The following is a 22622-nucleotide window of genomic DNA, read 5'->3' on the forward strand; positions in this document are numbered from 1 at the left end:
GATTGCTGTTTGGCCGGGCCGCCAGCTCGCGGAAGAGTCTTGGTGGTTCCAAACTTCTTCCATTTAAGAATGGAGGAGAACACTGCGTTATTGGGGATCTTCAATACTGCAAACATTTTTTGGTACTCTTGCCCAAATCTGTGCCCCGACACAATCCTGTCTCGGAGCTCTCTGATAATTCCTTCAACCTCATGGCTTGGTTTTTGCTCTGACATGCACTGTCAACTGTGGGACCTTATATAGACAGGTGTGTGCCTTTCCAAATCCTGTCCAATCATTTGAATTTACCACAGCTGGATTCCCATCAAGTTGTAAAAAGATCACAAGGATGATCAGTGGAAACAGGATGCACAGGATTCGAGTCTCATAGCAAAGGGTCTAAATAATTACGTAAATAAGGCTTATCTGTTTTGGATTCGTAACATATGATACGAATCGGGCACCCATTATGACACCATTGACTTGAATGGGGATACCCATTCTATTTATATGCTGTGCTTGCACTGTAGATCTAAGTGAAGTGCTGAAAGGTTTTAAAAATTAAGCCCACCACACAGAAGTTTGTCTAATTTAGCCGAAAGTCTAGTAGTGTGACTTTGTCCTCGTGCTTCTTGGCTATTTACATCCTTTTGTTCACACACCAAGTTATTTTTCAATGTTAGTTTGAGTTTGCTGCATGTGCTAGCGAATAACAGAGATTCAGTCTCATTCAGAGACATGCCAGTTTCACTATTACCACGGCAACCTTCCGCCCTTAAAGGGACAACTGAACATTGTCTCAACTGGGGATGCATTGTGCCTGATTGAGCATGGACCACGGCAAAAACATTTTATTATTATTATTTATTTTATTCATGTCAGCTAACATAGTACAAAGTTGTCGGGCAACACAGCTCACGCAGACCGTGATGAACACACATTACTCAAGTTCAAAGTCTGTAAACTGCTGTGGCCCTGACAGAGATATTAGAGTGGTGAGAAAGGGACCAACAGACTGCACCAAGTTCAATGTAATTACTGCACAAATAGCCTATAATTGTATAGAATTATTATTTTACCCCCAAAAATAAAGAAAAATATATATATTTATCCTTTCCGTGTGGCCCGGTAGCGAATGTCCGGGGCCTGGTGGTTTGGGACCGCTGCTATAAACTACAATATTATGCAACGCTAGTGTTGATGACATTGAACAACATTTCTTTATTGGCGTTTCCATTTTGTGCTACTGCACCCTTTAAGCCAGTGGTACCGGTCGATCTCCATCTCATGTGTCTGAAGGTACAAATCAAGTGCACTATACGCCGACCGCTGGCTAATCGGATGGCTAAGATTACCGCGTCCGCATTAACATAGCAGGCGTAAAAGAAAGGTACAGCAAAGTTGATACTGTGAGATTTCAAAACATTTAAAACCATGACTAGAGAGAAACTGTCAAAGACTGTTTATAAAAGTGAGTTTATGTTTAAGTTCTTACTCAGCACCCTCAACACTTTTTATTCAACACTTTTATAAGCCATAAAATGTGCATTCTTCCTACTTCCACTCCTACTACAACCAACTGTAATGAAGGAGTAGGAAAGTGTATCATGAATTTGTGCATGAGGAGACTCGAGTTTCGCCATCAGCTGGAAGACAGTGTCAATGGAGGAAAGGGAGAGCGGAGGGACGTTGAGAGGTGGACCCTGTGACTGACCATCAGTATCATGTTTTTAAATGGTCTGAACAACAATACATGTGAGCGGTAGATCTCGGCTTGCATTTTGACTCAGAAAAGGTTGGTGACCGCCGCTTTAAGCTCACCTGAGATAAATTACAAACTGACAAAAATGGTATCTATGTATAACAATACAAGGTCCATTTAACAGTAAAATAAGACTAAATGCATTTCAAAATGTAAGCTGTGAATGCCTGAAATCTATTATCTTGTAGAAGTTAACCAAATGATGCTGCTATTGTGTGACTGTGACATACAGGCTCAATAACTAGCATGAAAAATATTTTCAACTGGTAAGAAATAGTCATTAATGCCCATGACATGTGCTATCCTGTGCATATATATGCACATGCATATTTTAATTGTACATAAAGTATGATCAGAGAAGATACAAAACATATCTGAAAAATGTGTTTATCTGGGGGTCACCTCAACACCAACGTTTTTTTACAGCTTTGAAAGTGGTCACTAGTGGGTACTTACACACCTAATTATAAAACATCTGAATGGCTTAAAATAAAAACGGTCATGGATATAACAACCAGATAAATGGGTTGAACCCAAAGATTGACGTGGGCTTAATAGATACGCTGCATGTACTACAATACTGATGATAGATAACATATGTTCATTGTGTGCTGTGCTTAAATCTTGAATCAGAGATATTGTCTAGGCTCTGGAATTATGGTAAACACCGCCATCGTGCGGCGAGGGATTAAACGGCACATGTTCTTCTAGAAAAAAGTGACCAACGATATTTGTTAAATCTCCTGTCCTTTCAAATATCCTCTATTCAAGGCAATAACTAGCATGGCCATAAGTATAAGTACGTGCTTATCAATTCATTTATTAGCTACACATGTATATCTATTGACCGTGCACATGCAATGACAAGCAGTTCTGTAGTGTTGCCAACTTACCCCCATTCCCTCATGAAGACAGTGACCTCCTCGGGCGCCGCGGTTTTGTTCCTTCTGAATTCATCTTTGACATACTGGTCTCCCAGCACTCTCAAATCAATGGGCAGGAACCGGTGCAACAGTAGAATCCTCTTGTACAAAGAGAAAACTGTTGATACATGGGAAGGATTCGCCATGAAGTTGTTGGCAAGAGAAACACGCAAAAACAAATAAATCTAGTAAGATCGCTAGCCAACTATGTATGACGGTTAGCTACTTGACTTTCCTTCAAAGACAATTTGGTGGCTGATTGTATGACAGGTGAATGTTAACTAAACAAGCTATACGAATCTGTGACTGCTGGCTCGAACTCACAACTTTCAGGTTTCAAGCTAAACGTCCCGTTCACAAGTCCTTTCGTGACAAATGTGAAAGCAAATACCTTTGTAGAAAGTTATTCACGTGAATTTCATATGTTCCAGTTATTGGAAATGACTTGAACCAAATGATATATGCATTGCAGCACTAAGCAGTAGTCTAAACGACAAAACCCAAATCAGTCAGAGGATTCTCAATGTCCATCGCAACCTGAGACAAGTATTATAAAGAGTGGTTATGAACATGTTATAGAACTGTTACAAAGTTTTTGTTTTGTTTTTGTAAATGACATTTTTATTTGCGTTCCCTCTCCCAAAGATAAAGAGAAAAAAATAGGGGCGACACTGACTAAATCGATTTTTGTTTCCTAGAACATTCTTGTGATTGCAGGTAAATGGATGAAAGCACGATCCGTATACCATTCGTTCAATATCCGAATTTAAACAACAAATACGGATACCATTTGTATCAGTGGATATGATCAGACATGGCAAAATTAAGACAAACTGCTTGGTAACATTCCATGCATGAGTATAGGAGGTACTTGATAAACCACGAGTTCACCTGCCTATAAAACTCACTCCCACCGCTATGTGCTCTTACTCTTGTCAATCCATGCTTCTATGCGTTATCCACAATCAGAGGATAATATTTGTGTTAAACATTTTTGTGTGAACAGGTAAGCCCGTTTTCTTCCAGTAAAAATGACCAACGATATTATCAAAATATTGCAAAATGTGTTATTGTGATTTTAAAAGTAACAGTAACTTTGATTGAGAGTCATTATTACATTATTTTAAATACATCCCCACTTGTAAAGTGGTCTTGAACATGATAGCACAATCAACGTCAGTTGTATACTGTATATAGCATATTTGCAAATTATTTTTGACAGGTTGGAAGTGTTTGTTCACCTGCCCTAACTCACTTATTTTTGTTGTATCACTCACAGGGTTTGGTCTGAAAGAGAGGAATTATGATCACTCTTTCACTGGTACCCTTTGTGTCTGGGCTGTGTATAGGATTTCTGTCTATTCAATACTTTGTTTACTCAGACACCAGCACTGCAAAACCAGCTCTTTTCTCACTGGGTAACTCCAGTGGAGTTCATAATGACAAAAGGGTTCCAAGACACAGACACTCAGGTAATTGACTTCTGAATATCCATTCACTGCATTTTATTTGTGGCTTTCTTAATCCCAGTATTGTAGTAAAATGTTATTCATCAAAAACGAATGTAATGTAAAACAAATGCGTTTTGAGGTTTTCTCCACTTGCTATGACGATGTAAGGTCTAAGTAGAAAGCTTTTTTTTGTGTGTGAGAGAATCTTCTAACATCTGTGATTCCTGAAAGAATTCTGGTTCCAAGAGGCCAGTGGATAAGAGCACAGTGCTGAGAACACTACTGTTTGGGGTTTGATTCCTGCATAGGCCATATGCAGTTGTTTCAATGACAACCAAATACTGTGGATAAAGTACAGTTTCCCAAACTCGGTCCTGGCCCCCCCAACAAAAAAACGTTGGTGCCCTATCACTACACAGCTGATTCAAATACAGTGCCTTCAGAGTATTCAAACCGCTTGACTTTTTCCACATTTTGTTGTGTTACAGCCTGATTTAAAATGGATTAAATTGAGATTTTGTGTCACTGCCCTACATTCAATACCCCATAATATCACAGTGGAATTATGCTTTTAGACATTTTTACAAATGTATAAAAAATGAAAAGCTGAAATGTCTTGAAAAGTTTAAATGTGCTTAAGAAGTCTCTAAATAAATTCATGGACTCACTCTGTGTGCAATGTGTTTAACATGATTTTTGGTACCTCAGTCGAGCAGTGAAGTTCAAACATAGATTCAACCACAACGGCCAGGGAGGTTTTCCAATGCCTATCAAAGAAGGAAAACCCATCTATTGGTAGATGGGTAAAAACTCAAATCTGACATTGAATATCCCTTTGAGCATCGAAAAGTTATTAATTACACTTTGGATGGTCGTATCAATACACCCAGTCACTACAAAGATACAGGCGTCCTTCCTAACTCAGTTGCCAGAGAGGAAGGAAACCGCTAAATGTTGGAATATTGCTGTGGAGACTTGCTTCCATTAAGCCACAAGAGAATTAGTGAGGTCGGGCACTGATATTGGGCGATTAGAACTGGTTCACAGTCTGCGTTCCAATTTATCCCATAGGTGTTAGATGGAGTTGAGGTCAGGGCTCTGTGCAGGCCAGTCAAGTTCTTCCACACCGATCTGGAAAAATCATTTCTGTATGGACCTCACTTTGTTCACAGTGGCAATGTCATGCTGAAACAGGAAAGGGCCTTTCCCAAACTGTTGCCACAAAGTTGAAAGCACAGAATAATTTAGATTGTCATTGTACAGAATGTACATATAGGTAAGGATGAAGTAACTAGTCAACAAGATAGATAATAGACACGTAGATCCCCTGAACGCAGCTCACTCTCCAGATCCCAATCACCTGAATTCTGATCACCTGTTCACACACCTGTATGTTATTATCACACACTATTTAGTTCAGTTCTTTGCACCTCATCATTGAGAGGTATTGATTGTTTTCTGACACACTTCTAGTTGGAGTGCTGGTTTTACTGTAATTTAATCCTCCCATGTATGATAGTGTTGGCCTGCCTCACTAAAAATGCCTTTTGCCTATTCCCTGCCTGTACCTAAGCCTATCGGATTTCCTGTAATCAACCTATTGCCTGATATGACGTTACTAGCCTTTTCCCTGCCTGTATGGTTGCCTTTTCGGACCCCTTGTGTATGACCTTCTACCTTCCCCTGGGCCCAGCTACCTGCCTCCTCCTGTGGTCCTTTACAAATAAACACCTGCTGTGCCCTGCGCTTGAAACCAGCTCTCTGTCTCCCATCATGTTCATGACAACAGCAGCGTATGTGATGGGTCAAAAGAGTTGCAAAAAGGGTCAATGCATACAGTTAAGTAGTTAACCAATAGCTACCCGGACTAACTATTTAGCAGTCTTACGGGGGTAGAAGCTGTTCAGGGTCCTGTTGCTTGCAGACTTTGTGCATTGGTACAGCTTGCCATGCAGTAGCAGAGAGAACAGTTTAGACTCTTTAGGGCCTTCCTCTGACACCACCTGGTACAGAGGTCCTGGATGGCAAGGAGCTCGGCCCCAGTGATGTACTGGGCTGTACACACTACCTTCTGTAGCGCCTTGTCGTCAGATGCCAAGCAGTTGCCATACAAAGCCGTGATGCAGCCCGTCAAGATGCTCTCAATGGTGCAGCTGTATACCTTTTAGAGGTTCTGAGGGCCCATGCTAAATCTTTTTAGCCTCCTGAGAGGGAAGAGGTGTTGTCATGCTCTCTTCATGACTGTGTTGGTGTGTGTGAACCATGATAATTCCTTAGTGATGTGGACATAGAGGAATTTGAAGCTCTCAACCTGCTCCACTACAGCCCTGTCAATGTGGATGGGTGCGTGCTTAGTCCTCTGTTTCCTGTAGTCCACGATCAGCTCCTTTGTCTTGCTGATGTTGAGGGAGAGGTTGTTGCCTTGGCACCACACTGCTAGGTCTCTGACCTCTTCCCTGTAGGCTGGCTCATCGTCGTTGGTGATCCGGCCTACCACCGTCGTGTCGTCAACAAACTTAATGATGGTGTTGAAATTGTGTGCGGCCACGCAGAAGTGGGCGAACAGGGAGTACAGGAGGTGTCTAAGCACGCATCGAGTTTGGGACACCCTGTGCTAATTGACCACACTTTTTATTCATTATTTTTAAATGATCTCTTTCAGATGAGGACAGGAGTGTTGCAGCCAGCCTGTCCCAAAATGTACGACTACTATGTTGGATCATGACTGGGCCTAAGAACCTGGAGTCCAGAACCAAACACATCCGGGCCACCTGGGGCAAACGATGCAACAAAGTCCTCTACATGAGCTCAGTGGAGACAGAATTCCCCACGGTGGGGCTCAACGTAACTGAGGGACGAGACCAGCTCTACTGGAAGACCATCAGAGCCTTCCAGTACATCTACCAACACCACCACAACGACTATGACTGGGTCCTCAAAGCCGACGATGACACGTTCGTGGTCATCGAGAACCTCCGACACACATTGTCTAAACAGGACCCGGAGAAGCCTGTATACTTTGGGAGAAGGTTCCACCCGTTCGTCCAGCAGGGTTACATGAGTGGTGGAGCCGGCTATGTCCTCAGTAAAGAAGCCGTCAGAAGGTTCATCAAGGGATTCGACACTGGGAAATGTTCCCACTTCTCCACCATAGAAGACATGGCTCTAGGGAAGTGTATGGAGACTATGGGTGTGGAGCCGGGGGACTCCAGAGATGTGAAGGGAAGGCAGACGTTTCATCCCTACCCACCAGACATGTACCTGGTCAAAGAGCCACCCAGAAAACGGCCCTGGTATCTCTTATACGACCACTTCAAACCAAGAGAGGTAAGCATAGCCTAACCCTAATGAAGTGGACACTTACATCAAGTATGATCATACATACCATTCTATTCAGTTATATTTCAAGCTCTGTGTGTGGGTGTGATACTCCCTCAATCATGTGTAATGTATATTGAGAGGTGTCATAGATGCTTTGGGTTTGGCATTCAAAGTGTTTTATGATTGAGTAGCTACAGTAAATATTTACTCATGGATTTGTACTTATTGGGCAGCAGGGTAGCCTAGTGGTTAGAGCGTTGGACTAGGAACCGGAAGGTTGCAAGTTCAAACCCCCCAGCTGACAAGGTACAAATCTGTTAACAGTTAACCCACTGTTCCTAGGCCGTCATTGAAAATAAGAATTTGTTCTTAACTGACTTGCCTGGTTACATAAAGGTAACAATCCTGCTACTCCTGCCTGACTGAGAAAGCAGATGATGTTCTGGTCCAGTTTGGCACCACATACATATGCGAGTCAGGGTTCTCAACTCTGACATACTTCAAAAAACAGAAACAGTTTCAAGGCTGAGCATGACCTCAGTGTTACACTGTCAAAAACAGAGCCCAGAATAGACATGCTCATTAGGACTGCTGTGTGTTCTGGTCTACATCTGTGTGATGTGATCAATCTGTTTATTCCAGTTCAGAATGAAAATGATTTATTGTATTTTAACAGCAACAGTAGGTCTTCCCTCCTAGACAGTGTTTTTAATGGGGGAAAATTAACATGAATATATATTTATATGGATATTTAATTTCATTGTTATTTGTTTTTGTCTATATTGCATTTGTTTTAGGCATAAGTGCAATGAAATGTACTGATAGTTATCTATAGTTGCATATTTTTCTATGCTTAGGTCCCAGGAAAACACAGCATTTCTCATTTGGGTCCCAGGCTGAAAATGTTGAAGAACCCCTGACCTAAACGACTATTAATATACTTAATCAGACTGTCGTTCTTCTTTCCCCCAGGGCCCAGAATGTTGTTCAGATCACATCGTATCATTTCACTACATCTACCCTGTAGAGATGTACACGCTGGTATACTTCACCTATCATCTACGGCCCTATGGATACAAGTACAGGTACAACCCTGATGCTGCAGCAGCTGAAATTGAGAGTAACACCACCACACCTGTCTCTGCTTAACACAGAGATATCACAGACGGACTACTGCACTGAAGAAAGAACTTATTACTGTGCCATGTTTAAATGCCGAAACAACAGCCTGACATTACCACTCTCTTTGGTAAGCTGAGCAATGAGACCGAGGAAATGGAACCACTCTCAAATTCACTGACATGGTAGTTTTAACCATATTTTGAAGCTATACATTATTTACATAGACAACAAATACATGAACAATAGAGTAATATAGTGACAGGGGGAGACAGTTGTACTAAGTTGAGTTCTTTCTGTTGATAGAGTTTCACATTTCCTTTTTTCATTTTGTAAAGGTAAAAATAGATATATTCTTCAGTCAAGTGTATATTTTTTACAACTTACAGTAAAACAGAGGATAACATGATATTTTGTTAAAGTTCAAATAGAAGTATGTACTTAATGTGTTCTCCAGATTTCTGGAGGTCTAGTGAAATATTCAATTCAGATTGTTAGCTAAAGATTACATTTTGACTAAGTTCAGTACACAACAGATCATTTTATGTCATGAGACTCCTGACCTGTGAGAATCTGTTCAGTGTTATTGGTACAGTACAGGGGGTAGTTCACAGACTACATAAAGACAGACAGACAGACAGACAGACAGACAGACAGACAGACAGACAGACAGACAGACAGACAGACAGACAGACAGACAGACAGACAGACAGACAGACAGACAGACAGACAGACAGACAGACAGACAGACAGACAGACAGACAGACAGACAGACAGACAGACAGACAGACAGACAGACAGACAGACAGACAGACAGACAGACAGACAGACAGACAGACAGACAGACAGACAGACAGACAGACAGACAGACAGACAGACAGACAGTGGATGAATGTGTGAGTGTAATTAACATCAGACAGAAAAAGGATACAGCAGAATGAACACAGGTCTGCTTCAAGAATGTCTAGACATTAGCTCAGAAGGCTAACACAGTTGTGGCATGCAGGAAACGCTGGATTTGAACCCAGTCTGTAACAGGTACTCATCTGCTTTAATACTAATCAAATCAATTTTATTTATATAGCCCTTCGTACATCAGCTGATATCTCAAAGTGCTGTACAGAAACCCAGCATAAAACCCCAAACAGCAAGCAATGCAGGTGTAGAAGCACGGTGGCTAGGAAAAACTCCCTAGAAAGGCCAAAATCTAGGAAGAAACCTAGAGAGGAACCAGGCTATGTGGGGTGGCCAGTCCTCTTCTGGCTGTGCCGGGTGGAGATTATAACAGAACATGGCCAAGATGTTCAAATGTTCATAAATGACCAGCATGGTCAAATAATAATCATCACAGGCAGAACAGTTGAAACTGGAGCAGCAGCACGGCCAGGGGGACTGGGGACAGCAAGGAGTCATCATGCCAGGTAGTCCTGAGGCATGGTCCTAGGGCTCAGGTCCTCCGAGAGAGAGAGAGAGAGAAAGAGAGAAAGAGAGAATTAGAGAGAGCATTCTTAAATTCACACAGGACACTGGATAGGACAGGAGAAGTACTCTAGATATAACAAACTGACCCTAGCCCCCGACACATAAACTACTGCAGCATAAATACTGGAGGCTGAGACAGGAGGGGTCAGGAGACACTGTGGCCCCATCCGATGATACCCCCGGACAGGGCCAAACAGGAAGGATATAACCCCACCCAATTTGCCAAAGCACAGCCCCCACACCACTAGAGGGATATCTTCAACCACCAACTTACCATCCTGAGACAGGGCAGAGTATAGCCCACACAGATCTCCGCCACGGCACAACCCAAGGGAGGGGGCGCCAACCCAGACAGGAAGATCACATCAGTGACTCAACTCACTCAAGTGACGCTCCCCTCCTAAGGACGGCATGAAAGAGCACCAGTCAGCCCCTGTAATAGGGTTAGAGGCAGAGAATCCCAGTGGAAAGAGGGGAACTGGCCAGGCAGAGACAGCAAGGGCGGTTCGTTGCTCCAGAGCCTTTCCGTTCACCTTCACACTCAATCATATGACCCACTGAAGAGATGAGTCTTCAGTAAAGACTTAAAGGTTGAGACCGAGTTTGCGTCTCTTACATGGGTAGGCAGACCATTCCATAAAAATGGAGCTCTATAGGAGAAAGCCCTGCCTCCAGCTGTTTGCTTAGAAATTCTAGGGACAATTAGGAGGCCTGCGTCTTGTGACCGTAGCGTACGTGTAGGTATGTACGGAAGGACTAAATCAGAGAGATAGGTAGGAGCAAGCCCATGTAATGCTTTGTAGGTTAGCAGTAAAACCTTGAAATCAGCACTTGCCTTGACAGGAAGCCAGTGTAGGGAGGCTAGCACTGGAGTAATATGATCAACATTTTTGGTTCTAGTCAGGATTCTAGCAGCCGTATTTAGCACTAACTGAAGTTTATTTAGTGCTTTATCCGGGTAGCCGGAAAGTAGAGCATTGCAGTAGTCCAACCTAGAATGCTGCGCTTTAGTTAGCTTTGCGACAGTATCAAAAAGGATTTTGGGATTATTCTTATTTTCCTCAATTAAGTTGGAAAAATAGGATGATCGAGCAGCAGTAAGGGCTCTTCGATACTGCACGGTACTGTCTTTCCAAGCTAGTCGGAAGACTTCCAGTTTGGTGTGGCGCCATTTCCGTTCCAATTTTCTGGAAGCTTGCTTCAGAGCTCGGGTATTTTCTGTATACCAGGGAGCTAGTTTCTTATGATACATTTTTTTAGTTTTTAGGGGTGCAACTGCATCTAGGGTATTGCGCAAGGTTAAATTGAGATCCTCAGTTAGGTGGTTAACTGATTTTTGTCCTCTGATGTCCTTGGGTAGACAGAGGGAGTCTGGAAGGACATCAAGGAATCTTTGTGTTGTCTGTGAATTTATAGCACGACTTTTGATGTTCCTTGGTTGGGGTCTGAGCAGATTATTTGTTGCAATTGCAAACGTGATAAAATGGTGGTCCGATAATCCAGGATTATGAGGAAAAACATTAAGATCCACAACATTTATTCCATGGGACAAAACTAGGTCCAGAGTATGACTGTGACAGTGAGTAGGTCCAGAGACATGCTGGACAAAACCCACTGAGTCGATGATGGCTCCGAACGCCTTTTGGAGTGGGTCTGTGGACTTTTCCATGTGAATATTAAAGTCACCAAAGTTAGAATATTATCTGCTATGACTACAAGGTCCGATAGGAATTCAGGGAACTCTATCAATAAGTAGCCCTATTTTGAGATGTGAGGTATCATGATCTCTTTCAATAATGACAGGAATGGAGGAGGTCTTTATCCTAGTGAGATTGCTAAGGCGAACACCGCCATGTTTAGTTTTGCCCAACCTAGGTCGAGGCACAGACTCGGTCTCAATGGGGATAGCTAAGCTGACTACACTGACTGTGCTAGTAGCAGACTCCACTATGCTGGCAGGCTGGCTAACAGCACCCCTCCAGCTAGGATGGAGTCCGTCACTCCTCAGCAGGTCAGGCTTGGTCCTGTTTGTGGGTGAGTCCCAGAAAGAGGGCCAATTATCTACAAATTCTATATATTTTTTGGAGGGGCAGAAAACAGATTTCAACCAGCGATTGAGTTGTGAGACTCTGCTGTAGAGCTCATCACTCCCCCTAACTGGGAGGGGGCCAGAGACAATTACTCGATGCCAACACATCTTTCTAGCTGATTTACACGCTGAAGCTATGTTGCGCTTGGTGATCTCTGACTGTTTCATCGTTGGTGCCGACGTGGATAAGAATATCTCTATACTCTGTACACTCGCCAGTTTTAGCTTTAGCCAGCACCATCTTCAGATTAGCCTTAACGTCGGTAGCCCTGCCCCCTGGTAAACAGTGTATAATCGCTGGATGATTCGTTTTAAATCTAATACTGCGGGTAATGGAGTCGCCAATGACTAGAGTTTTCAATTTGTCAGAGCTAACGGTGGGAAGCTTCGACGTCTCAGACCCCGTAACGGGAGAAGTAGAGACAAGAGAAGGCTCGGCCTCTGACTCCGACTCGTTGCTTAATGGGGAAAACCGATTGAAAGTTTCTGTCGGCTGAATGAGCGACACCGGTTGAGCGATCCTACAGCATTTCCTTCCAGAAACCGTGAGAAAGTTGTCCGGCTGCGGGGACCGCACAGACGCTGTTTCATCCTTTCCTACACTGAAATTACCCTTGCCTAACGATTGCGTCTGAAGCTGGGCTTGAAGCACAGCTATCCTCGCCGTAAGGCGATCGTTCTCCTGTATATTATGAGTACAGCGACTGCAATTATAGTCAATGAGCTGTTTTAACTCACCACAAATGTCCCTGATCATTTTGATGACGTCCTCTCTCTGTGGGAGGAAGAAGAAAACGTTATTAAGATATAAAAATATGGTTGAGAGACAAAGGTGCCATTATGAAACAGTATGCATTTTGTGCTCTACTCACTGTCAGGCCAGGTTCCCCCTTCTCACCAGATTTCCCCTGCAAGTTTGGACACAGGTTAGCAATCAACATATAAATGAACCATGAAATAAGTTATTTTATAACCATGATGGGACCAGAAGACTATCATACCATGTGTCCTACAGACCCTGGCTCTCCAAATTCTCCCTTGTCTCCTTTCCACCCACAGTCTCCACCAATCCCCCTGTGTACAGTAATATGACAGTAATGTTAAGCACATCAACAAGAACATTTATAGTGAACAGCAAATGGTTGTGTGTGTCCATGTTGTCATTGAACCGGTCTGTGTGTGTTTGTTTGGCAGTTACAGTCCTGTGTGGCTCAGGTTGTTGGTTCAATTCCCGCAGGGATAAAAAGTGTTGGCTAAGTTTGTACCTTTTCTCCTGGAAAGCCATCCCCTGGAGGCCCCCCGAGGGCCCATTGGCTCCTGGAACCCAGGCTCCCCCTGAAGGTCACAAGAAGACCAGACTAATGATTAGCATGGTTAATCACGGCTAATGTTATAACAGCTCACAACACTGTATACAGCGGCACACAGAATATTGTGCCACGTCAGTGTGATAGTACCAAAACCAATTTCCATCTGAACATACAGATAACTGGGGCCTAGTGGTTAGAGCATTGGGCCAGTAACCGAAAGGTTGCTAGTTTGACATCCCTGAGCTGACAAGGTAAAAATCTGTCGTTCTACCCCTGAACAAGGCAGTTAACCCACTGTTCCTAGGCCGTAATTGTAAATAAGAATTTGTTCTTAACTGACTTGCCGAGTATACAAAGGTAAAATAAAATTATGATCATTATCGCACACCCCACCATGCCAGTCCAGTATGATAATGTGCCCCTACCTTGGGCTCCTGGGATACCTGGTGGACCTGGCTGGCCCACAGAACCCTGCAAAACACACAAACATTAGTTCAGTTCCACATGACAATTTTCAAAAATAAAATAATTTGACCTTTTTTTAAAGGGGCACTGGTATTGAAAAGAAAAAGAGATGTTGACAATATGTGTCTGCAAACAGATCTACAGCAAATGAAGGGTCTATGCCAGGGTGTAGGTTCTAGGGGTAGGCGCTAGAGGTAGGAGCTAGGGGGTAGGAGCTAGGAGCTAAGCGTAGGAGCCAGGGGTAGGGGCTAGGGCAGGGGTGGGCAAACTTTTTTGCTCGAGGACCACATTGGGATGTTGCAAATCAACGGAGGGATGCATTTTTGGGGGGACCAATTGTTTGTTAAAATCAATTTGCAGGGGCCTCCCGAGTGGCGTAGCGTTGACTGGGAGACCCATGAGGCGGCGCACAATTGGCTCAGTGTCATCCGGGCTAGGAGAGGGTTTGGCATAGGAGAGGGTTTGGCAGGCCAAGATTTCCTTGTCCCATCATGCTCTAGCGACTCCTGTGGTGGGCCGGGCTCATGTACGGTGACACGGTCGCCTGGTGTACGGTGTTTCTTCCGACACATTGCTTCCGAAATAATATCCTATTGGTGAGACAACTGGTAAATGCAGAGGGTCTTTTACTCAGTTATAAGGAAATCTTATCACTTTACAAGGTCCCTGTAACACCTAAAGATTTTGCAATTGTTTTAGATGCCGTTCCCTCAGGTGTTGATTTATTATTCAGGAACGTGTCAAGACCTGATCCTCAGAGCCCTCATATTATCCTGCCTACCACTATATGAAGAAGTTAGGAGCTGACCTGTGAGAATCTGTTCTCATTAAGGAAAACATCAACTCAAATTGCTCCTTTTGTAATGACCACCCAGAAACAGTGTTGCATTTTTTTTGGCATTGTATTCATGCAAGAAAACTGCGGCAAGACATTAGTAGATTTATAATTCAACACATTTATGACGATCTTACACTATTGCGGAGAGATGTACTGTTTGGATTCTTTATTGACGATAGAAGTAAGCTGAAACATTTTTATGTAATTAATTTCATTATTCTTTTGGCCAAATTTCATATTCACAAATGTAAATTTACAAACAAATAAACACATTTTCTTATCTTACAAAAAGAATTTGAACTGTATTTTATGACAATTAAATACTCTACTAACAAAAAAGCTGTTAGAATAATGAGTGTATGTATGTCCCTTAAGGTCCTTGTGTAATGTGATATTGTACCCCCCCAGCCCAACTGTCCATTGTATATTATTTATATATACTTGTGTTCCCACATGTACTTCCTGTATTGATTTGTTAATAAAAAACAGAGTAAAAAAAGATGCAGTGTGGACTTGTCATTCCCAATCGTCATCACTCACCGCTGCTATCAAATGGACTGATGCTAGCCACAAGTTCTGACTGAGCTCAATTGTCATGGAACGCGTATACAGCGATGAATTTCTCTCTCTTTCATACAAACTTATAACGAGGACCGCTGTCGTGGAAATTTCCTCTATTTACCAAATCATGGGAGCAAACCACACACAAGTCAGAGTTAGTTATAAAAGTCCATCTTTAATTATATAAGCTCTATAGCATTTTCTGTGACTCTCAGATAAATTCAGTGTCTCCCAGTGAATTTTCTGAGAGCCCCCTTACAATGCAACTGAGATCATTTAATAGCAAAGAACACACATAGTCAGACAGCATAGACATAATTCATCGTTCAGCTTTGTCTCCTTTCTCAAACCCCAGAACCATAAACCAATCCTCCATATCAACAGGCATATATCAAATTGTCATTTAGATACAACCCACTCTAAATACAAACTCCTGGACAAACTCGCGGAGAGGAGAATGAGGCTATAGGTTAAGATAGAAACAACATTAGAGGGAGCATAGAATGATTCCAGATACTGCCACCCTTCCTTTCCCCACAAGAAAAAGGTAGGGAGTAAAAGATATGTTTACACATGATGACACTTTGACCTCTCTCCTCTCAGCGGCCCATGCAACTTAGTCTTGACATAGAACAGATAACTGCAACCTCGCCACAGTATAATACAAAAAAAATACACCAAAAACACACATTTGATGAATATAAAACATCTTACAAATGTTACCAACAAATTCTGAATCTTCCACGACACCGCTCACAATGTGTTTTGTGTGTGGAAGTGCTTAGTAATGAGTCTCTCATAACGAACAAATTAATAAAACGACACGTCCTGACCAAACATCCACAGCTCATGGATGTGATCAATCCGTTTATTCCAGTTCAGAATGAAAATTATTTATTGTATTTTAACAGCAACAGTTCCAACCTAGACCGATATGTAAGAGTGTTTTTAATAGGGGAAAATTAAAATGAATATATATTTATATGGATATTGTTACGGTTTTCTAGGTGTGAAGGATAGTCGGACCAAAATGCAGCGTGTAGCTTGCGATCCATGTTTAATGAATAACGTGAAACACGAATAAACACAAAACACTACAAAACAAAGAACGTAACGAAATCTGAAAAAGCCTATACTTGTGTAAATAAACAAAGCGATAGGAACAACGACACTAAGGACAATCACCCACGACAAACTCAAAGAATATGGCTGCCTAAATATGGTTCCCAATCAGAGACAACGATAAACACCTACAGACTTTGCTAGATAACCCCACTAGCTACAATCCCAATACATACACACCAAAACCCCAAGACAAAACACACCACAATACAAAAACCCCATGCCACACCCTGGCCTGACCCAATACATGAAGAAAAACACAAAATACTTAGACCAGTGCGTGACAGATATTTAATTTCATTGTTATTTGTTTTTGTCTATATTGCATTTGTTTTAGGCATAAGTGCAATGAAATGTACTGATATTTATATATAGTTGCATAATTTTCTATGCTTGGGTCCCAGGAAAACACAGAATTTCTCATTTGGGTCCCAGGCTGAAAATGTTGAAGAACCCCTGACCTAAACGACTATTAATATACTTAATCAGACTGTCGTTCTTCTTTCCCACAGGGCCCAGAATGTTGTTCAGATCACATCGTATCATTTCACTACATCTACCCTGTAGAGATGTACACGCTGGAATACTTCACCTAACATCTACGGCCCTATGGATACAAGTACAGGTACGACCCTGATGCTGCAGCAGCTGAAATTGAGAGTAACACCACCACACCTGTCTCTGCTTAACACAGAGATATCACAGACGGACTACTGCACTGAAGAAAGAACTTATTACTGTGCCATGTTTAAATTTCCTTAATTACCAACTGATGAGAGAGCAAATCACACACCAGTCAGAGTTATGCTTAATCTTCACCTTTAATAATAATTAAGCTTTTGCAATAGCATTTTGACTTTCAACATTTCAGCATCTCTAATGAAAAGTTGAGAGTGCCTTACACAATGGCAAATGGGATCCTTTATAGCAAAGATCCACCCCTTCTAGACGACATGACAAAACACAGGTCTTAGGAACTTACAGAGAGAAAAAACCTTACTTCAGAGAGAATATCCCCTTGTCAGACAGAGTGGGCTATAAATTATCGTTCAGTTTGGTCTCCTAAACAAAGCTCTTATCTCGTCCTTGGTACAAAATGGTACCAAGACATTACCCCCACCCTATGATATATATCAAGTTGTCATTTAGATAGAACCAATTCTAAATACAACCAATCAGAGGACAAACTCACGGAGAGGAGAGTGACCCTATAGGTCAACAAAGAGGGAGCATAGAATGATTCCAGACACTGTCACCCTTCTTTCCCCGATGAGAAAAGTAGGGAGTCACTGCCACACCGAAAATATATGTTTACACATGATGACCCCTTGACCTCTCCCCTCTCTGTGGCCCATGCAATTTAGTCCTGACATAGAACAGATAACTGCCAATGGCCACCACTATAGTACAACAAAATACATTCTTATGAGAAATAACTCATAAGCATATCATGAAAATAACACATCTTATCTATGTTACCCAACTAATTCTGATCATTCCACAACATTCCCCTCTCAAGGGACTCAGTCACTTCTGAAGAATCAGAATAGTAACATGGCACCTTACTAACAGTAGAGTATATAATACAATTTAAAAATCCATAATCAAAATTTAAAGATAATAAAGAATCAAATCCCTTCAATGTAAGTATTCACCCGTCAGAAACTGAGTTTATAAGGTTTATACCATAATACAGACTTGCACCTGTTTAAACATATAGAATAATACATTTGTTGAGTAAAAATAAAAAAACATATAAATGCTCCCAAAATTACAAGATAACCCATGTCTAAACACAGGCCTCATCACAACCTATAGGACAGTCATCCCTCTAAGTCCTCATGCTTAGAATTGGGTTCCCCACTATCAGAGATATAGTCAGGAATAGAGAATGGGTCAGGGAAATCATTCATATACAGTGAACCCTCTCTATCTACACTGTCCAGTGAGAATATTTCACTGTGTTCACCTGATTGTTGTCCATCAATCTCAGATTCCTCATCTACACCTACTTCATTTGCAAGCAAGGGCATAGTAAGAACAACATCAACCACTTTATTAAACAATTTCTTCACACAAATGATAATTAGCAACTGAGCAATCAGTAATATTAGACCATAGATTAACCAGTGGAAAATGGTCGCAGCCCAAGCACCAAACACTGACTGAACCCATCCTAACGGATTCCAGTTGATGTCAGGCTGGTGTTCCCTTTCGAGAACACCCCTAAGCTCTTTCAAATGTTCCACTACAATAGTCAAATTGTCATCTCCCTGGGGTATAAATGTACAACAGTGATCTCCTATAATTTGACACACCCCTCCTTCACGTGCTTGCAACATGTCAAGTGTCACCCTATTTTGTGTTGCCATGAGTTGAGTGGCTTGTAATTCTGGTCTTATCATAGAAAACCATGCAGTGGTCAAATTTACCAGGGATTCCAAATGATATCCTAGCCTATCCAACTCATGTGCATTCTCCGATGCCCCATACCAGGGGATTAAACCACGCCAGAACTTTTCCAATTTCGAGGAACGTCGACTAGGGACATTATTGTATTGCGAGATGTCCCTCTTAATTAGTCTTAACCTGCTTGGAATAGAGGAATTAGTTTTATGCATTACCACAAGGGAGATGTTTAGTTTACCAAAAACACAGCACCCTGTCCAATTTGTGGGTAGGTAGAGATAAGCTTTATCCCCACAAATCCAATAATGATCAGTAAATGTTGCCGAGCCAAATTGATGAGGAGAACGACTGTCAGTTTCAGCATCAATAATGGTGTGTCCCACCCTCAGTCTAATGGGGTATCCAGAGCTGCATGTTCCCTTCTTCCAGCTACATCCTATTGGGAAAACACTATAATTGACACATGTTGACATTCCCAGATAGGATTCATTTAATTGTGGTATGGAAATATTGCTTGGATTGTGACAATGACAGGTCCTAAATGGGGTTCGCCGGGGTTGGACTTGAATAGGTTCTGGTACACGGGATCTAGGTTCTAAGATTATTCTACTACACCAATGTGAACAATCAAATCCCCCCCGTAAATCTTTTGTTGATGACAAATTACCATTAATGCATTTATCCCTCAGTGTTCTACCTAGTGAAGGTTGACCCCATGTGTTCTCATTTGACAAGAGTGCCTCTAGTGCACATAGAGTGTCTTTAATGCTGACCTCTACTGAATACTGTAAAAATGGGGAGATCGCTGAATGTGGAAACAAGCTCCATACATAACAGGAGGTATTTCCTAACATCAGTTCAGTCTTTACTGTATAGTTAAGCAGTGACCACCAAGTGTTTCCCTCGTGATTCCTACTGTGATGCTCATCCAGTGGATGCATTGACCTTCTTCTTCTTTCGATATGGGAGCGGCTATTGTTTGCTGGACTCCTGTCCTGAGCCTGCCGTTGGCTCGAGCTGGAGTGGCTGTTATTTAAGTCCCGCAGTGGGACTGAACGGTTATCAGTCGAGTCCGTACCATGTTGTCTTTCCAGGACCGGTTGTCCTTGAGTCACTGTCCATATGGCAACTGTAATAAGAATGCTCAAAACCAGAGCAAGAAACATGATGCGTAGAGTCTGGGCCTGATCCTCCCATCTAGTCGGTGACTTCCGGCATCTCTGGTCCTCCATCCTCTGGGTCTGGTGGGCAGTATGGCACCTTCCTGCAGTGATTGGCGTGGATCCAAGTAGACCTCTCAGCTACGCGAACAGCAGTGGGGGTAATCAGCATCACCTGGTATGGTCCAGTCCACCTCTGCTGGTTCCAATGCTTTCGTCTCAGGTCTTTCACCACCACCCAGTCACCTGGTTGCAGTTTGTGCAGGATCCCCACCAGTGGCTGGGGTAGAGCCGCTTTCACCCTGGGAAATAGCCTTCAGAACATTGTTTAGAGCAGTACAATAACTACCATGTCATCGTCGCAGCCCATCAGTGTCAGCTTGTTCTGTGGGAAGGAGAATTAATCATCCTCATTGGTCTACCTGATCAGAACCTCATGAGGAGCCAATCCAGTGGTTCTGTGGGGCCTCCCTCGCATGTACATCAGCGCCAGGGGATCACAGTGACCCAAGAAAGCCCCGTCTCTGCCATAAGCTTCACCATCTTAGATTTCAGCGTTTGATTAACGCGTTCAATTAAACCTCCGGATTGCGGCCTATAGCTACAATGGGTCCTGAGGTCTATCTGCAGACTCTCAGACAAGTTCTGTATCACCAGGTTTACAAAGTGGGAGCCATTGTCGCTGGTTAATTTAGATGGTAACCCCCACCTTGGGATGATCTCCCTAAGGAGATTCTTGGCTACTGCCATAGCAGTGGAATGTCGACATGGGAATGCCTCTACCCACTTGGAGAAGGCATCCACTATCACCAGAAATATTTGTAACCTTGACAAGGAGAGAGTTCAAANTCCCCTGCAAGTTTGGACACAGGTTAGCATCAACATTAAATGAACCATGAAATAAGTTATTTTATAACCATGATGGGACCAGAAGACTATCATACCAGGTGTCCTACAGACCCTGGCTCTCCAAATTCTCCCTTGTCTCCTTTCCACCACAGTCTCCCACCAATCCCCCTGTGTACAGTAATATGACAGTAATGTTAGCACATCAACAAGAACATTTATAGTGAACAGCAAATGGTTGTGTGTGTCCATGTTGTCATTGAACCGTCTGTGTGTGTTGGTTGGCAGTTACAGTCCTGTGTGGCTCAGGTTGTTGGTTCAATTCCCGCAGGATAAAAAGTGTTGGCTAAGTTTGTACCTTTCTCCTGGAAACCCATCCCTGGAGGCCCCCGACGAGGGCCCATGGCTCCTGGAACCCAGGCTCCCCCTGAAGGTCACAAGAAGACCAGACTAATGATTAGCATGGTTAATCACGGCTAATGTTATAACAGCTCACAACACTGTATACAGCGGCACACAGAATATTGTGCCACGTCAGTGTGATAGTACCAAAACCAATTTCCATCTGAACACTACAGATAACTGGGGCCTAGTGGTTAGAGCATTGGGCCAGTAACCGAAAGGTTGCTAGTTTGACATCCCTGAGCTGACAAGGTAAAAATCTGTCGTTCTACCCCTGAACAAGGCAGTTAACCCACTGTTCCTAGGCCGTATATGTGTAAATAAGAATTGTTCTTAACTGACTTGCCGAGTATACAAAGGTAAAATAAAATTATGATCATTATCGCACACCCCACCATGCCAGTCCAGTATGATAATGTGCCCCTACCTTGGGCTCCTGGGATACCTGGTGGACCTGGCTGGCCCACAGACCCTGCAAACACACAAAACAAACATTAGTTCAGTTCCACATGACAATTTCAAAAATAAAATAATTTGACCTTTTTAAAGGGCACTGGTATTGAAAAGAAAAAGAGTATGTGACACTGTGTCTGCAAAACAGATCTACAGCAAATGAAGGGTCTATGCCAGGGTGTAGGTTCTAGGGGTAGGCGCTAGAGGTAGGAGCTAGGGGGTAGGAGCTAGGAGCTAAGCGTAGGAGCCAGGGGTAGGGGCTAGGGCAGAGGTGGGCAAACTTTTTGCTCGAGGACCACATTGGGATGTTGCAAATCAACGGAGGGATGCATTTTTGGGGGGACCAATTGTTTGTTAAAATCAATTTGCAGGGCCTCCCGAGTGGCGTAGCGTTGACTGGGAGACCCATGAGGCGGCGCACAATTGGCTCAGTGTCATCCGGGCTAGGAGAGGGTTGGCATAGGAGAGGGTTTGGCAGGCAAGATTTCCTTGTCCCATCATGCTCTAGCGACTCCTGTGGTGGGCCGCGGGCTCATGTAGCGTGACACGGTCGCCTGGTGTACGGTGTTTCATTTTCTTCCGACACATTGCTTCCGAAATAATATCCTATTGGTGAGCCAACATGGTAAATGCAGAGGGTTCTTTTAATCAGTTATAAGGAAATCTTATCACTTTACAAGGTCCCTGTAACACCTAAAGATTTTGCAATTGTTTTAGATGCCGTTCCCTCAGGTGTTGATTTATTATCAGGAAACGTGTCACGACCTGACCTCAGAGCCCTCATATTATCCTGCCTACCACTTATGAAGAAGTTAGGAGCTGACCTCTGAGAATCTGTTCTCATTACAGGAAAACATCACTCAAAGTGCCCTTTTGTAATGACCACCCAGAACAGTGTTGCATTTTTTTTGGCATGTCATTCATGCAAGA

The 22622-nt window shown here is 42.8% G+C and overlaps 2 protein-coding genes and 1 long non-coding RNA gene across 4 annotated transcripts in view; 1 reads left to right on the plus strand and 2 right to left on the minus strand.

Moving 5' to 3' along the window:
• Positions 1–3212, minus strand: part of LOC116353476 (succinate dehydrogenase assembly factor 3, mitochondrial-like) — a gene marked incomplete at its 3' end in the record, with an annotated part of 5884 nt that extends 2672 nt beyond the window's left edge. Inside the window, exon 1 of the mRNA XM_031789253.1 lies at positions 2635–3212. Within this exon, the coding sequence (XP_031645113.1) occupies positions 2635–2810 (176 nt within the window). The remainder of the gene's footprint in view (positions 1–2634) is intronic.
• Positions 1–9351, plus strand: part of LOC109876421 (glycoprotein-N-acetylgalactosamine 3-beta-galactosyltransferase 1-like) — a 15034-nt gene extending 5683 nt beyond the window's left edge. Inside the window, exons 1-4 of one of the 2 annotated variants that reach the window (XM_020468837.2) lie at positions 3486–3670; positions 3944–4136; positions 6778–7442; positions 8409–9351. In XM_020468837.2, the coding sequence (XP_020324426.2) occupies positions 3968–4136; positions 6778–7442; positions 8409–8585 (1011 nt within the window). In that variant the 5' untranslated portion in view covers positions 3486–3670; positions 3944–3967 and the 3' untranslated portion in view covers positions 8586–9351. Of the gene's footprint in view, positions 1–3485; positions 3671–3943; positions 4137–6777; positions 7443–8408 lie in introns of those variants that run through there. The other variant, XM_031788769.1, reaches the window with a different exon arrangement.
• Positions 9352–12781: 3430 nt separating this feature from the next.
• LOC116353416 (uncharacterized) lies at positions 12782–15359 on the minus strand. The gene is made up of 4 exons (XR_004202882.1): positions 13392–15359; positions 13128–13200; positions 12999–13034; positions 12782–12901 (listed from the first exon to the last, which is right to left on the minus strand). It is a non-coding gene; the product is annotated as an uncharacterized LOC116353416 (long non-coding RNA).
• Positions 15360–22622: the final 7263 nt, after the last annotated feature.

The sequence above is a fragment of the Oncorhynchus kisutch genome, linkage group LG14 (genome assembly GCF_002021735.2).
Source record: "Oncorhynchus kisutch isolate 150728-3 linkage group LG14, Okis_V2, whole genome shotgun sequence".
Lineage (NCBI taxonomy): Eukaryota > Metazoa > Chordata > Actinopteri > Salmoniformes > Salmonidae > Oncorhynchus > Oncorhynchus kisutch.